This window comes from Etheostoma cragini, chromosome 13 (assembly GCF_013103735.1).
Source record: "Etheostoma cragini isolate CJK2018 chromosome 13, CSU_Ecrag_1.0, whole genome shotgun sequence".
Lineage (NCBI taxonomy): Eukaryota > Metazoa > Chordata > Actinopteri > Perciformes > Percidae > Etheostoma > Etheostoma cragini.
In genome coordinates, this window is record NC_048419.1 from 1,179,400 (window position 1) to 1,193,714 (window position 14,315).

Here is a 14,315-nt window from a genome sequence, read left to right on the forward strand (position 1 = left end):
TGCAACTGGATACACTTCTACACACATTAGTGTTGAAAAAATCTAAAAGAATTAAATCTTCCAAAATCACCCTTTCTCTTCTGCTGTGTTTGCCTTGCATGTTTTTCACAATACCATAACTCTGACATAAGAGCTAGACTTCAAAATGTTTGCTTGGTGTGACTGTCTCTTTTCCACATCTCTCTGCACAGGAGCGCAAAGCTGAGAGTGCCATTGAGGCTCTGAAAGAGTATGAGCCAGAGATGGGGAAGGTGTACCGCATGAACCGTAAGGCTGTCCAGAGGATCAAAGCCAGAGACATCGTCCCAGGAGACATAGTGGAGGTGGCAGGTAAGCTGCGGCTGCACCCAGCCAAACTCTTACTGTCACTCACAGAGACTAATTTACACTTTATCTACCTCCGTCGGCCTCTCACTGCTGTCACCAACATGCACACACTCACACAGCCTTCGCCACCCTTCCATGAGTCTGGAAACACTTTTTGTATATCTCAAACTAGATTAGCATGTGTGTGTGTGTGTGTGAATGAGTGAGTGAGTGTGTGTGTGTGTGTGAGTGAGTGTGTGGTCACCCCTTGTATTTTAAGGCCCAGTTTTATTTTCCACAGCGTTCCCCCGTTTCCCTTTGCTTTCCATGCTCTCAGTCTCACCACCTGGACACTGCTGGATGTTTGTCAGCTCCTCACTCACACTCCCCCGATGTTACATGCACATACACACCATTCCCCTGCTGTAAACTTGCCCATGTGTGGGCAGCCTTGTCTAAAAATAGTCTTGTTGTTACTCTGGTTGCAGAACATCTGTGTATGCCAGAATTAATGTACACACAAACCCATACATTAAATCTTGCACACGCACACACACATGCAGTGCCAAAGAGATCACCACCATTGACATGACCGCTTTTTGAGAGTGTAATCCTCGGCCTTGCATGGCTAGTGATTGGTCTCAGACTGCTCGGAGTGATGTGTGGGAAAGGAGGGAGAGCTCAGGATGTGGGCGATCACAGCGTTCATTCATAATCACAGCACGGAGAGGCAAGGAGACAGATTATACATGCTGCGTTGGTTACAGTGAAGCCTTAGCGCTATTTGATTTTAGCACAAGGTTTAAAAATGGAATCATCCATCCAAGTTATTACCACTGAAGGGCTTGTGTGTGTGTGTGCGTGTGTGTGTGTGTGCGTGTGCGTGTGTGTGTGTGTTTGTGTGTGTGTTACTTGGAATTTGGGCTTGTTACAGCCGGTGTCCACCATCATACATGCATGCGCACGCAGCCAGACGCAGACAAGCCCACACAGGTAGCAAGCACCAAAATGACTAGTCATCTCCCACCAACCACCACTACAGTCACTGTCAACACCAACACTGTCACCATGACAACTCTCCGTTTCGGCTCATCTCGGTGACGCCGACGTTTACAGGGGGTTGAGTTTTTACCCACACCTGTGAACAGATATGACTCCAGGTGAACCATCTGCTGTTTGAATAAGGGATATCGTGGTGTTATTGCTCCAGCTGCTAGTGGATCCATGGTGGTTGTGCCATTGTGGGGAAAGGGGGGGGGGGGGGGGGGGGGGGGGGGGGGGGGGGGGGGGGGGGGGGGGGGGTACTCAACATAGACTAATGTTTATGTTCAGTGTTGCTTTATCCTTTTAAAGGTGGCTTGAAAAGAACCATGTTCAATAGATGGGAATTAGATTTCAAGGATAGTACCTAATTAATCTGACATATTGTCCATATTATAGGAGACATTATGTAACAATGTAACTCAACTCACAATTTTTGATTCACAATTTTAACTTGACGATACCATTTTCTCAGGATTTCTTTAACAGAATAAGCTGCAGATAAATTAAACTAAATCATTTTTATTGATATAAACTGCAAAACCGATGTTATCTTGACGGTACCCATGACATCTCATTCCCAATATTCAGTCTTGGTGCAGAATTCCAGCCACTAGAGCCAGTCCCACAATGAGCTTTCCTTAGTATGTGCCAGTTAGTATTTCTAACCACTGGGGGGCCATAGGCAGGCTGGGGGATCTCATATTAATTTTAAATATGAATTTTTCATCCCATAGGACCTTTAAATAACAAATAATACTAAATAATAATTGGATTGTCAAAACAAATGTCACATCAAAATAACGTAATAAATGTACAAAAAAATGTCCTCAAATAAATAAAGTCAAACAAGTGAAATATAATCTGGTGGTATTCATTACACATTTACATAGTTTTTTTCCCTGATTCATCATTACATGCCTATTAGACATGATTACATTTATATAAAGGTTGATGGTGACGGTGAAAAGGCATTTCTATCAGTTAAATGTGTCACTGTTGTTGGTATTGTGCACACTCTTTTAAATGTCCTTATTGTTCACCATATATGCCATTACACCATTTAGCAGCCAGTAGAGATGGCCTGAAGTGTAAACTCTCTGTTGAAGACGTGGCGGCAGTCAAAGCTAGTCCAGCTTGTTTTAAGTACAGAACACATTTACTTTCAAAGTTCACTTTAAGAAGTGGTGTGATAGAGGTGTTATGCACACTGCTGCATTTTTTATACAACACTCACAGTCATATATTAAGCGCTTCATTCTATGTGACATAATCTTGTTGCTGCATCACACACTCTTCTCACTTAGAACATGTGTGTCACATCATCATGCACACTGACTGAAACATGTAGGGATATGCTGACAAAGAAAACAAATGAATATTTTCCTTTCCTCCATTGATTTTGCAGGTTTTTCTGTACTACAGATTAGCCTCTTGTTATTCAATGGGGACTGGGGTAGAGTACACTGCATGGAGGTATCGGAAAAGGACACTGTTGTGTGCTTTTGAGGAGAGCGAAGAACATAAATATATATATACTCAAGTTTCCACCGCCGCTGCCTGCCTGCCTTCTTGTAGGTAGCGGCGATGCCAGCTACGGTTGCGACACGGTTCTGATTTGCGCCTCCACTGGAACTTTCCGTTTTTTTTTTTAAATGACTGCAGCGGTCAGGTTGTCAGGAACTCCTCCAGGGTGTACACAGGACCTGAAGAGATGGAAACATGCACAGAGCCATTCCCACTAACAAGTCACGGTTAGACTGCACAGGAATAAAGAGCTTGTTGCCAGTATATTTTACAAGAGATCTAGTTTGGAGTCCAGTTTTATCAAATGAAAGAAGAACTCCAACTGGCCATACCAGTCTGACCTGCTCACTTGTTTTCATCTAATGTGCATGTGCTACGTTCCAGTTTATTCATTAAATTCTGAATTCAATTCAATACTTGATACTCAAAACACTTCAAATTATAGTTGGACAAATGTGACATCTTTCCGATATTCCAAAGCCTGTTTATCTGAAGTCACCAGGCTGGATTAGAATGCATTTCTCTTCAAGCAGAGGGCGAGTGTCTGTGGGAGGTTGTGATCGGAAAGCAGGAGTCTGTAGGTAGGCGTCTGAAAAGCCCTCGGCCTGTCCTGCTACAGCGGACCTGCACCCCCCAACCATCTCCCACACAAACACAACCCACTCTTCTCTCCCCCTGCACCTCTCCCACCCCCTTTCTCTGACAACCCATGGGTGCAGACTGAGAAAGGCCCAGAAATATGAAACTGGGAGTACAGGCTATTCATCTGCACACAGCGCGGCTTCTGTTCGTCTTTCTCCCCATCTCTGCCCCGTCAGGCTAAAGATTGAAAAAGATTCTTCTCGCGATCTCAGAACATTGAGTAAATGTCAAGAGGAGAGAAAAGGAGAAAGATGAAAAACAATAAAGTACGTGAGCGAGGGAAGCCGAGATTCAACAAGATGGCCAACCGTATTCATGCTAATTAAGCCAGGGTACTTTGGTATCGCTGCTGAGAAGCCCCGATGACTTCTTTGCATTAACGGGACACTTATTACATAAGTAAAGATCGGGTCTTTTCCTTGTTCATCATGCTGGAAGGAAAGTGAAGAATATTACATCTGGTGTGTTTGGAGCAATTCCCCACTCCTCTGCTCATTGTCAATTAATCAAACCACCCATTTCTCACAAGCCTGCTCTGTCGGCTATTATGAAAATATTTCCATTAACCGTTTATTTTCTTGGGATGCAATAACCAAGTTGTTTTGGGCATTAGATACTTCTAATGATCTGGCTATGATTACAAGTTTAATATGCAGGCTTAACAAGAAGATGAACTGCATTTTTGTAGATTTAATGCATCTGTAGCATGATATTCTATAAGGAAGTGGTTAATCTGAGGAACAGATAAGAGGTGCAGTGAGTGAAGAGAGAACAAAGGCGTCAGTCATTTTCATACGGAAACGTGACTCCTGCGGCGGCAGCTTGAGCTTGGACTGAGCCCCCAATGTTTCTTTGCTCAAGGATTTATTGTTTGATTAGGACAGATATAGGGTGTAACTGAGCGTTCACCTGCAGCTTCAGGTGAAGCTCAGGGGAACTTTCCTGAAGCCAATCATCTGACGGTCCTCTTCCTACTACTGATAGCTCCTGTAGGATGGTCTTCTGGTCCTTTTAAGCCATGCTAGGATAATGGCTCTAAAGATTACAACGTCAGTCTGTTGGTCAGTCCACCACTTGGTTTAGACTGAAATTTCACCTGTTGCATGGAATCCCACTAATTAGATTGTTATTTTTAACCTCTGTTAAACATGAGGACGGGAAATGAATGAGAAATCCATTTAGGAAATATGTTCAGTCATCCTCTGTATTTCCTATGGATGAAATATGAATTACATAACTGTGCAACAAAACGATTGGCACGGGAAAATGCAATAGTGTCTGTGAGTGTGCGGTCATGGAGGCTCAGACATCCATGGTAGTCAGGAGGAGGGACGCACGGATCTGTCTCCCCAGGAACAAACCCTGGTTGATCCCGTAGATCATTTGTAGGCTATTAAGTGGATAAGGTGGACCCGGTCCACCAAGCACTGGGCCATCTGGACTGGATTCACTGCCCGGTCACCATTTACCACTCTGGGCATTTTCTTTCATTGCTCATCCGAGATGACAAACCTCCAAACACAATAAGTCACTACAAGTTAGTTTTTTCCGTCTGCAGCGGAATAACCTGTTGTGATTGGACAAAGAATGACGTCAGGGGGCAATTAGAGTCATTTATATATTAATTCATGGGAGGAGGCAAGGCTCGTTAAACTTCCCGTTGATTGTGACGTATAAAGGAAAGGTGTGCAGGACCTGGCCTACGCCCAGTTTCATACATGTGAATATTTCTCTGCGTACTTTTCATCTTCTGATATGAAAGCTGGGCAATCTTTTAAACATGAGGCCCCAGGTGTCCTTATTTTTTTTTTTTATAATATTGGGGGGAAAGGAAAACACTGGCCACCCGATAACCATTCACACACTAGATTATATTTGCACGCCTGCGTCTAAATTCCCTGCTAACATTATTGCCATTCATTATTACTGATTCACACACTCTGAAACAAACGAAGATGTCCGGAAGGAATGTCTCAGCACTGTGCTTAGAAAGAAACACAGGCCAGACTGCAAATGCTGCAAAGCAACAATTTTGGAAACCTGTGAGACAACGTCAAACTTTGTCATGCATAAGACTTTCCTTTTTGTCCTGGACTTGGTCTCGACTCAGACTCAAACCTCTTTGGACTCGGTCTTGACTTGGTCTCAACTTGTCCAGGTCTTGGACTAGACAAAGGTTGTCTTGACTACAGCCCTTCTAGTTAGCAACTGTTATTGTGCTAACCGGCTAAACCAAGCTTGTGTCTCAATTGGGATACCTCAGTTCATGGCTTGGCAATATATGGATATTATCTCCATATAGTCATATGAGACTAGATGTCCTCTGAGCTTTTTGTTATTATATCATAATTACAGTAAAGTAATTTCCCATTATTTGCTTCTACCTACGTTTCTGATAATTATTTATCAAAAATGTATTTGTGTAAATATTTTGTGAAAGCATAAGACAATACCAAGGTATTTGGTAAAAATGATCACATTTACCTTTTGTAGTGCGTACATTTGGACAGCGTAGTGTCGTCTCAAACTGAGTGTTACTCTTACCAGAAATGATGATGCCTAGCTTGCATTAATGTTATTGTTCCGAGACCAAATCATTACAGACTAAATGAACCCAATAAACATATTTTTGCCATATCTGAAAACAGTTGCCTATAGTTGTACTTAATGAAAACAAAACACGTGTATTATTTAAACCTGTTTAGTTGTGTTGCCCAGAGCAAATGTGACAACTGCAGCTTCCTCTGCTGCAATTTTCACAAGTTTGGCGGCCCCTTTCCTTCTGATCTGTAGCCATGGTGACAACCAATGTGGGTGAGAAGTGTCCAGCTTTCCACACACTATTGTGACCACACCATCCGGGTTCTCACAACGGTTGAAAGTGTACTTCTGTGCACTGCACTTGCCGTACAGTGTGATCGCACCCATGCACTCAGAATAGCAAGTTTAAGTACTTAGCACCAGGCAATGAACCTGGGAAACATAGGACCTGTAAAACATCAACACGCCAGCATTGTCATGTGGACATGTTAGCATACAGTGCTGATTAGGGGGGGGGGGGGGGGGGGGGGGGGGGGGGGGGGGAATTGACACAACAAAGAATCTTGATATTTTCAGTGGTAATTGATACACAAGCTATTATTATATATGTGGTGGTCAGTTTAGGAGGAATCCAGTTGAAGTGAGATGAACTAACAGAGGAACGTTTCTTTTTAGATGAAACAGATGTTGATAAGTTTCCTTTTGAGGACGTCGTTTAAAATTTGGAAAAATTAGAAGTAGGAAAAAAGGTTATAAATTGCAGTATTTTTAAAATGGCAATACTATCGCATCATGGCTCAAGTATTGTGATGATATTGTACCAGGAGGCGTCTGGTGATGGCCCCCCCCCCCCACCACTCTGTCTAAGCACAGCCTCAGACAGCTCTAGCATGGCTGTAGACTCTTAGCTTTGATATTCTAATAGTGTTGCCAGGCTCTTGTTAAAATTAAACAGACTAGTCTGATTTTAATATTTTAATTTGAATATATGTTTGAATATTCCAAGCTTGTCTCTTTTTTTTTCTTAGTTGGTGACAAGGTGCCTGCTGACATCAGAGTGACTTCTATTAAGTCCACCACCCTGCGGGTGGACCAGTCCATCCTCACAGGTATTTCCCCTCTCTCATCACACACCAACACCCCTTCAAGGCTTTCACATAACACAATAATTCAGACAGAGTATGCTCCCTTGGACCTTCATTTCATGAACGTAGAAGACCAAATGGTATTTTAGTGTCTGTGATGGTACTTTCTACCCCTTCAGGCTGTGTGTATCTTTGTATGGCTCCATCACATTGTTGTTCTAATAATCACCTGTTGCAGTTACAGATCTAACCCTGGACAATTGTCTTGTGAAATCCTTTCTTTAGGGGAGTCTGTATCCATCATCAAACACACTGACCCTGTTCCGGACCCCAGAGCTGTCAACCAAGACAAAAAGAATATGCTGTTTTCTGTAAGCACATCCCGCTGCAGCTCGCTGGGTTTGATGTCATTATGGGCAAAACTATACAACTTTTTAAGTCCCATAGTAAAACATAGTTGCTGCAATCCCCAGACTTTAAGTTGCATTTGGATCACTACAGAACTTTTCTGTTTGTCTGAGCCATTGCCAGTTAATGGAAGCTCTCTTCTCTTATGTTTGGCAAAATAATTTTCACAGATTATTTCTGCTTCCCTTCCCCGCGCTCATTTCTCTCTCTTTTTTGTCTCAGGGCACAAATATTGCAGCAGGCCGCGCCATAGGTGTGGTCGTTGCTACCGGCGTTGCCACAGAGATCGGCAAGATCCGTAATCAGATGGCAGCTACGGAACAAGAGAAGACACCGCTGCAGCAGAAGCTGAACGAGTTCGGGCAACAGCTCTCGAAGGTCATCTCCCTGATCTGTGTGGCTGTGTGGGTCATCAACATTGGCCACTTTGGAGACCCCGTCCACGGGGGCTCTTGGGTCAGAGGGGCTATATATTACTTTAAGATTGCCGTGGCCTTGGCCGTGGCCGCCATCCCAGAGGGCCTGCCCGCGGTCGTCACCACCTGCCTGGCCCTCGGCACGCGTCGCATGGCCAAGAAGAACGCCATCATTCGCAGCCTGCCCTCCGTAGAGACCCTGGGCTGTACCTCGGTTATCTGCTCCGACAAGACGGGCACCCTCACCACCAACCAGATGTCCGTCTGCAGAGTAAGGCACTGCTTTTGTTTTGTAACCGCTAGTTTGATTTTGTGCATAGAGACCAAGGCATCATTGCACACAGGGCTGTAGGGATGGGCCATATGCCTTAAATACAAACCTAGTCCAAATAATGAAAGGTCCCCTTTTCTTCACCAGCTCCTCCGGTTCGCTTTCAGCCATGTTCACTCAGGATGCCGATGTTGCGCAGTAGATTGCGTCATCAACATTATCGCAATGGTGCAATATAATTAAAATCTCTATCATTGGCCAATTTTGTATTGTTTATACTGCATATCGTTTCCATCGCTTCCGTTACTGTAGGGCTGTAACTAACGATTGAGTATATTGTCAATAATCTGACGATCCTTTTCTTGATTAATGATGTGTGGTTGATAAAATATCAAGAAATGGTAAAAAACTCAAAGATAAACAGTCTACTTTCATAGAGGAGTCAAGAAACTAAAAACATATTCACAACTTGTAAGCTGGAATGAGAGAATTTCTTTCATAAAAATAGGCTCAAGCCCATTAATTGATAATAAAAATTGCGGAATATTTTAATAGTTAACAACTACTCCATTGGTGGATTAGTCATTGCAGCTCTAACTTCATCCTTCAACACAGCTGGACTGGTTCAGACCACAAACTGAATCCCTTTTCAAAAAAGCTTTTGGGAATTTTCATTTGAAAAAGTACTATCAAGGGGAATTCTAGAAGGGTTTGGTGTTCATCACTGATCCCAATTTGTCATCCCCCCCCCCCCCCCCCCCTGGATGGAAAATCCTTGTGGTGTTACAGTTTTTACCTCCATTTGGCAGCTTTGAGGTTGAAGAAGTGCTTGTGCCAGCTCAGTATATCGCCTGATCAGCTCACACATTCAAAGTGAATTTTTCCAAAATGTCACATTACCTGAATCAACACAATACAGGGAACCAGATCCTGAAGTGCCTGTAGGTTTCAGTGTATAAATAGTGTACATGTAATTACATCAGACGACAAACACTGAGAGATCTTATCATCAACTATTCACGAGCTGTTCTCTTGCACATAGCCTCACCCTTTCCTTTGTCTGTGTGTGTGTGTGTTTGTGTGTTTGTGTGTTTGTGTGTGTGTGTGTGTGTGTGTGTGTGTGTGTGTGTGTGTGTGTGTGTGTGTGTGTGTGTGTGTGTGTGTGTGTGTGTGTGTGTGTGTGTGTGTGTGTGTGTGTGCGCGTGTGGTAAACGCCAGCGCCATGTCATACAGCGGACAATGTTGGCTGGTAATTCAGTGATTTCTAATAGACAATACGGGTGGCATGCATTAGTTTAAAGCTTAATGTTGTTTCCTCTGGTCAAACTGACCCGTTTTCCTATATCAATGTTCTTTTTAATTACCCTAGTATAATTACCAACAAGAACATGATTGATTCCACACAACGCTCTTTGGGGTGATTTTGATGGGTAGTTTTGCGGCGTCTTATTCAGTTTTATAGCACTTGAAGTGGTTTTGAAATAGTATTGAGTTAAAGTTGACATAGTCCAGTCTGTGATTATCATCAACATCCATTCCTTTCATTTTAGTCTCAATAATTCCTAATTTCTGCTTTTCTAACTCAAACATTAGGTATAATTTTCTATAAATAAGGTTTATTGACCATAAATTCCCAAAATAACTGTAAAACTAAAGTAAATAAGTTAGTGTTACGTAGTGTTGAAAATGTCACTACTGTGTTCACCTCCCTAAATATGATAATATAATAATAAAACATTATGAAGCCAACTTTGGAAGCAATAGAAGTTAATCATTTTCTAACCAATTTAATATCTGTCAATAAAAGGCTAAAATCAATTGTCATTCATAAGAATAAATGTTTTACAAAGGCTACTAAATATTTTCTCGTGTGGTGATCATAACACAGTGTCTGGTCAGGTACTATTACTACATTAAAACACAGACCTGAGACCCAAGTTAGCAAAAAGAGATTCTACTAGGGCTCAACGATTTTGGAATATAATCTAATTGCAATTGTTTTCACCAATATTGCAATTTAATATGCTCTTTGTCGTCTGTATTATTTAACCCTTGTGTTGTCCTCCCGTCAAAATTGAAAGTTAACCCTTTTGTTGATGCTTTTTAATCAATATTTATAACATTTTCTTACGTTTTTGTCCCTTTCAACACTTTTTTCAATGTTTGTCACTTTTTGGACGTTGAACACTACGTAACACTAACTTATTAACTTTAGTATTACAGTTATTTTTGGAATTGAAGGTCAATAAACCTCATTTATAGGAAATTATACCTAATGCTTAAAGAAATAATGTTTTTTTTAACACTAAAACATGTAAACTTGTTTTAGTAGAAACCCCAAATACAAGTATGAACCTAAATATTAGACTAATATGAGACCTTTAATGCAGGATACTTCTGCAGACTGCATGTAGTGGACTGTGCTTGAACCTGACTCCAGTCAGAAAAAGCAAAGTATTTGGACTTCTTTTAGATCTTCTTTGTCTCTGTGTATCCATTTTACTTTTTTGCTGTTTCAAAATGGAGTTGGCATATCCTGTACGGCAGGCCCTCTTGTGGTACAAACGCCCCTCCCTCCCCTTTCTCCCTGAGATGACGTGGAGTATCTGCGTGATTAAGACGTAGCGACAGGGAGTTCCCTCTAGCAGGAGAGACACAGACCACTGATCTCACCACAACTCCAAAACCCTCTCAGGCAGAAAAAGAGCGCGGCGGGCTAATGCTGGTAAACATTGACCTTCTGCTTCCACCTGTACTTCCTGGCCTGTCCTCTCTGGTGGGAGATAAGGAGGCACATACACAGTCATACTCGCACAACTTCTTCTGCATTGCAGTTTTTTTTCATCATGGTGTTTCTTGGAGATAGTCATTTTTATGGATACTTGTCCCTCTTCATGTGCGTTCTATGCTTGGACCACTGTGTTTCCTCCCCTTTATCTTTTTATCTTTTTTTTGTGCATCCAGGTTTAAATGCCCACATGAGTGCTTCCCCAGGCGTATCCATCTGTGCTTATTCTTGGACTGGTGTCCAGTCAGTGGCCCTTAATGCACCATGTGTCTCCCTTGCCTGGGGGGTATCCCCATATCCGCAATATTTCCAGGGATTCCCCTTGGTATCCCGACTTCCTTTTTCATTTTCAGACAAATAAAGAGAAACCACACGTGCACACATAAAAAGGGTTACTCACCATTTATCCCCACAGAAGCTCAGAGGAAGTGAGTATGAGAATATAAACTTGTGCCACTACCACTGAGTCACACCGTGCCTTGTTTCCTTGGAGACCACAGCGGATCAAAGAGTGAGCGAAAACTGACCACAGATGAAAGAACAACCTAATTTTATCCCTGAGGCCTTGTGAAAGTTATTGGGGCCCTGAGCAGTCATTGTTGATCTGTTTTAGAGCGACAGTGTACCGAGCCCGATGACCTTTGGGAAATTAAGAATCGAGCAGAAGGGTAAAGCTATTTAAAAGTTCCTTAAAGGAAAAGTACATCATGAAAAAGAAATACAGGGAATAATGGGGCATAATAATGCTGTTCAGGCCCACATATCAGTCAGGGATGCACTGGTCCGATACTGACCCAAACAGCTGGACCGGGTTACTTGACAATGGGGTCGATTTGTTCAATTCATTTCTATGTTCATATTGTGTTTTTCTTCTCTAAATGCGGTCATCGGAAGTAAAAACAACAACACAAACAACACAGCGTACACACTCAGCAATACAGCAGAAAACAGCTGGTGAATCAGCCAAACAACACACATTGCTTTAATAACGAAGTCAGACAATAATTGGCTTTTTTCCATGATGCCATGCGTTTGTGTGGGTCACAGTAAATGTGGTTACCTTGGTGTGAACGATTGTGGTCATCACTGTGCCCAATGACAACTGCATTACGTCGTAACTGCTTCCCCATGTAAGCCATGCTCAGGCAGCACCCGTGGGCAGCACATCCTCAATCAGTGACATCACTAACTGAAGAATTTCAAACAGGAATGAGGGCAAGGCGTTTCAGGCAGCTGCCTGTCTCACCAAATTACAAATGCAAAATTGCATATTTTTCTAAAAGCTATAATCTTACGGAGGCTATAATCATGATTCAGTATGAGGGTTATTTATAACCGACTTGCATGTGGACCACACTAGACTCCATCAGTAGACTAACTACAGTAACCCTGTTGCCCCGGAGAGCTGTTCAGGGATAATTACTCCCTTAAAAGGCTGAAACGTACATTTTAGACTCATGTGCTAGAGGGGTGACAGCTAGCTCTCATCTGAAGTCTGCCATTGATTTTGTGTTCCTTTTTAAATTGGTGGAGGCTGGTAAGTCAGTGACACACACACACACACACACACACACACACACACACACACACACACACACAGGAGAAACCAAGTTTATCCAAATTGCTGCTTCATTAATTTTTCAATCAGTCACATTTAATGGAGTCTCAAAGGGATGTTTTCTATGTGTGTGTGTATGTGTCTTTTAGCCTATTGTGAATGAATGTGTGGCATTCTGCTAAGGGCCTTAGATGGACTATGCTTTATCTATTTCTTTTACACACTCTCCTTGTTTTTATCGATACATGAGTCATACCAGTGCATCGCTTTTCCGTGGGGAGTTTCAGAAAAAGGATTTAACAACAATGCGGAGCAACAAAGCAAAACCTTGGAGAGCTCTGGGACTCCGCTTTCTCCCTGACTTATGCTTTGTTTTCCAGCGGTTGACTGGAGCGTGAAGGCAGTGGGAGTGATCAATGGAGCTTTATATCAAGACGTGTTAGCAGTGCAATGCTAATGTTGCCTGCACCTTCAGAAACACTTAACCCTTGTGTTGTCCTCCCAGGAAAATAAACCAGTTTTTAACGCTTTTGACATTGTTTTTTTAATCACTTTTGATGCTTTTTTCTCAACATTTTCCTCATTTTTGTGCCACTATTATTCATCTACTGAACACCAATATATCACCACTGATTTTACACCATTTTCCTTTTTGAATTCATGATCAAGAAACCTAATTTATATGAAATTATATATATTTTTTGTCTTCCGTCAACGTATTGTCTTTTGGAGAAATAAAACACCCAAAATTCAATAAAGCAGTGAACTGATCCTTCATTTAACTTGTGAGAAGTGTTATATGGAACCATTCATGTAATATTTAGAAAACTTGGATGAAAGAATCCCAAATTTCTGATATAGGAACTTTAAGAAACGGGGCAAATTTGACCCAAGGACAACAGGAGGGTTAAGAATCTGGGAGAGACGTGACAAAACAGTCACTGCCTGGAAAGGCTTCAGTCGGGGGGGAATGTCTTCACTCTGGATCACTCCAGATTTTCCTTGAGTCATTTGTTCTACTTTGATCTTAACCTCAACAGTGACCCCCCTTTTCCATCTGCAGAGAAAGGGGAGAGAGGGGGGGAAATAACATGGAGCCAATGGCCACAGGTCGGAGTCGAACCCCGACCCGCTGCGTTGAGGAGTTAACCTCTACATGGGGGGGCCCGGATAGCTCAGTTGGTAGAGCGGACCCCCACACATAGAGGTTTGTCCCAGAAGGGCACCACCTTGTATTTATCCAGAGCAGTAGAGCAAACATTATCAGTCTTTTGTAAGCAGCCTCCTGCTTCTTCGTATTTCCACAGGATGTGTGTTTTGACACCATGGGGCTGTGTGTGAGGACTGCTTGAGATGTGCTAACCACTCCAAAGTGCCACAGTGGGACACCAATGCTTTTATATGAGCTCTATGGGCACAAACTGTACAACTCAAGGCCCACACCTCAGAGCTGCCCACCACAACAGTTCATAAAATGAAAAGTTTTAGGATTAACCATCAATATCTTAGGGCATCGTTTTGATTTGAATAATTCTGACTCCAATTCGGATTCTTCCTTTGATTCTGGATCTCATCAATTCTTTGAGGGGTGGAGTTGAAACGGTTCACATGCTTATTTTACACATGAGAGGTAGGTAAATGCGATTTTAATTCATAGTGCTTTTAGTGGTCGCCTGCCAATTGGAAGCCCCCCCCCCCTGTTGAAGTGTCTTTGGGCAAGACACCCAAGTTT

At 42.4% G+C, this 14,315-nt stretch overlaps 1 protein-coding gene across 2 annotated transcripts in view; it reads left to right on the forward strand.

Moving 5' to 3' along the window:
• The window catches only part of atp2a3 (ATPase sarcoplasmic/endoplasmic reticulum Ca2+ transporting 3), a 53,274-nt gene that overhangs the window by 20,293 nt on the left and 18,666 nt on the right, over nt 1-14,315 (forward strand). For both annotated transcript variants that reach the window (XM_034889889.1, XM_034889890.1), the window contains exons 5-8: nt 192-330; nt 7,086-7,166; nt 7,428-7,513; nt 7,773-8,237. In XM_034889889.1, coding sequence (XP_034745780.1) covers nt 192-330; nt 7,086-7,166; nt 7,428-7,513; nt 7,773-8,237 — 771 coding nt within the window. The remainder of the gene's footprint in view (nt 1-191; nt 331-7,085; nt 7,167-7,427; nt 7,514-7,772; nt 8,238-14,315) is intronic.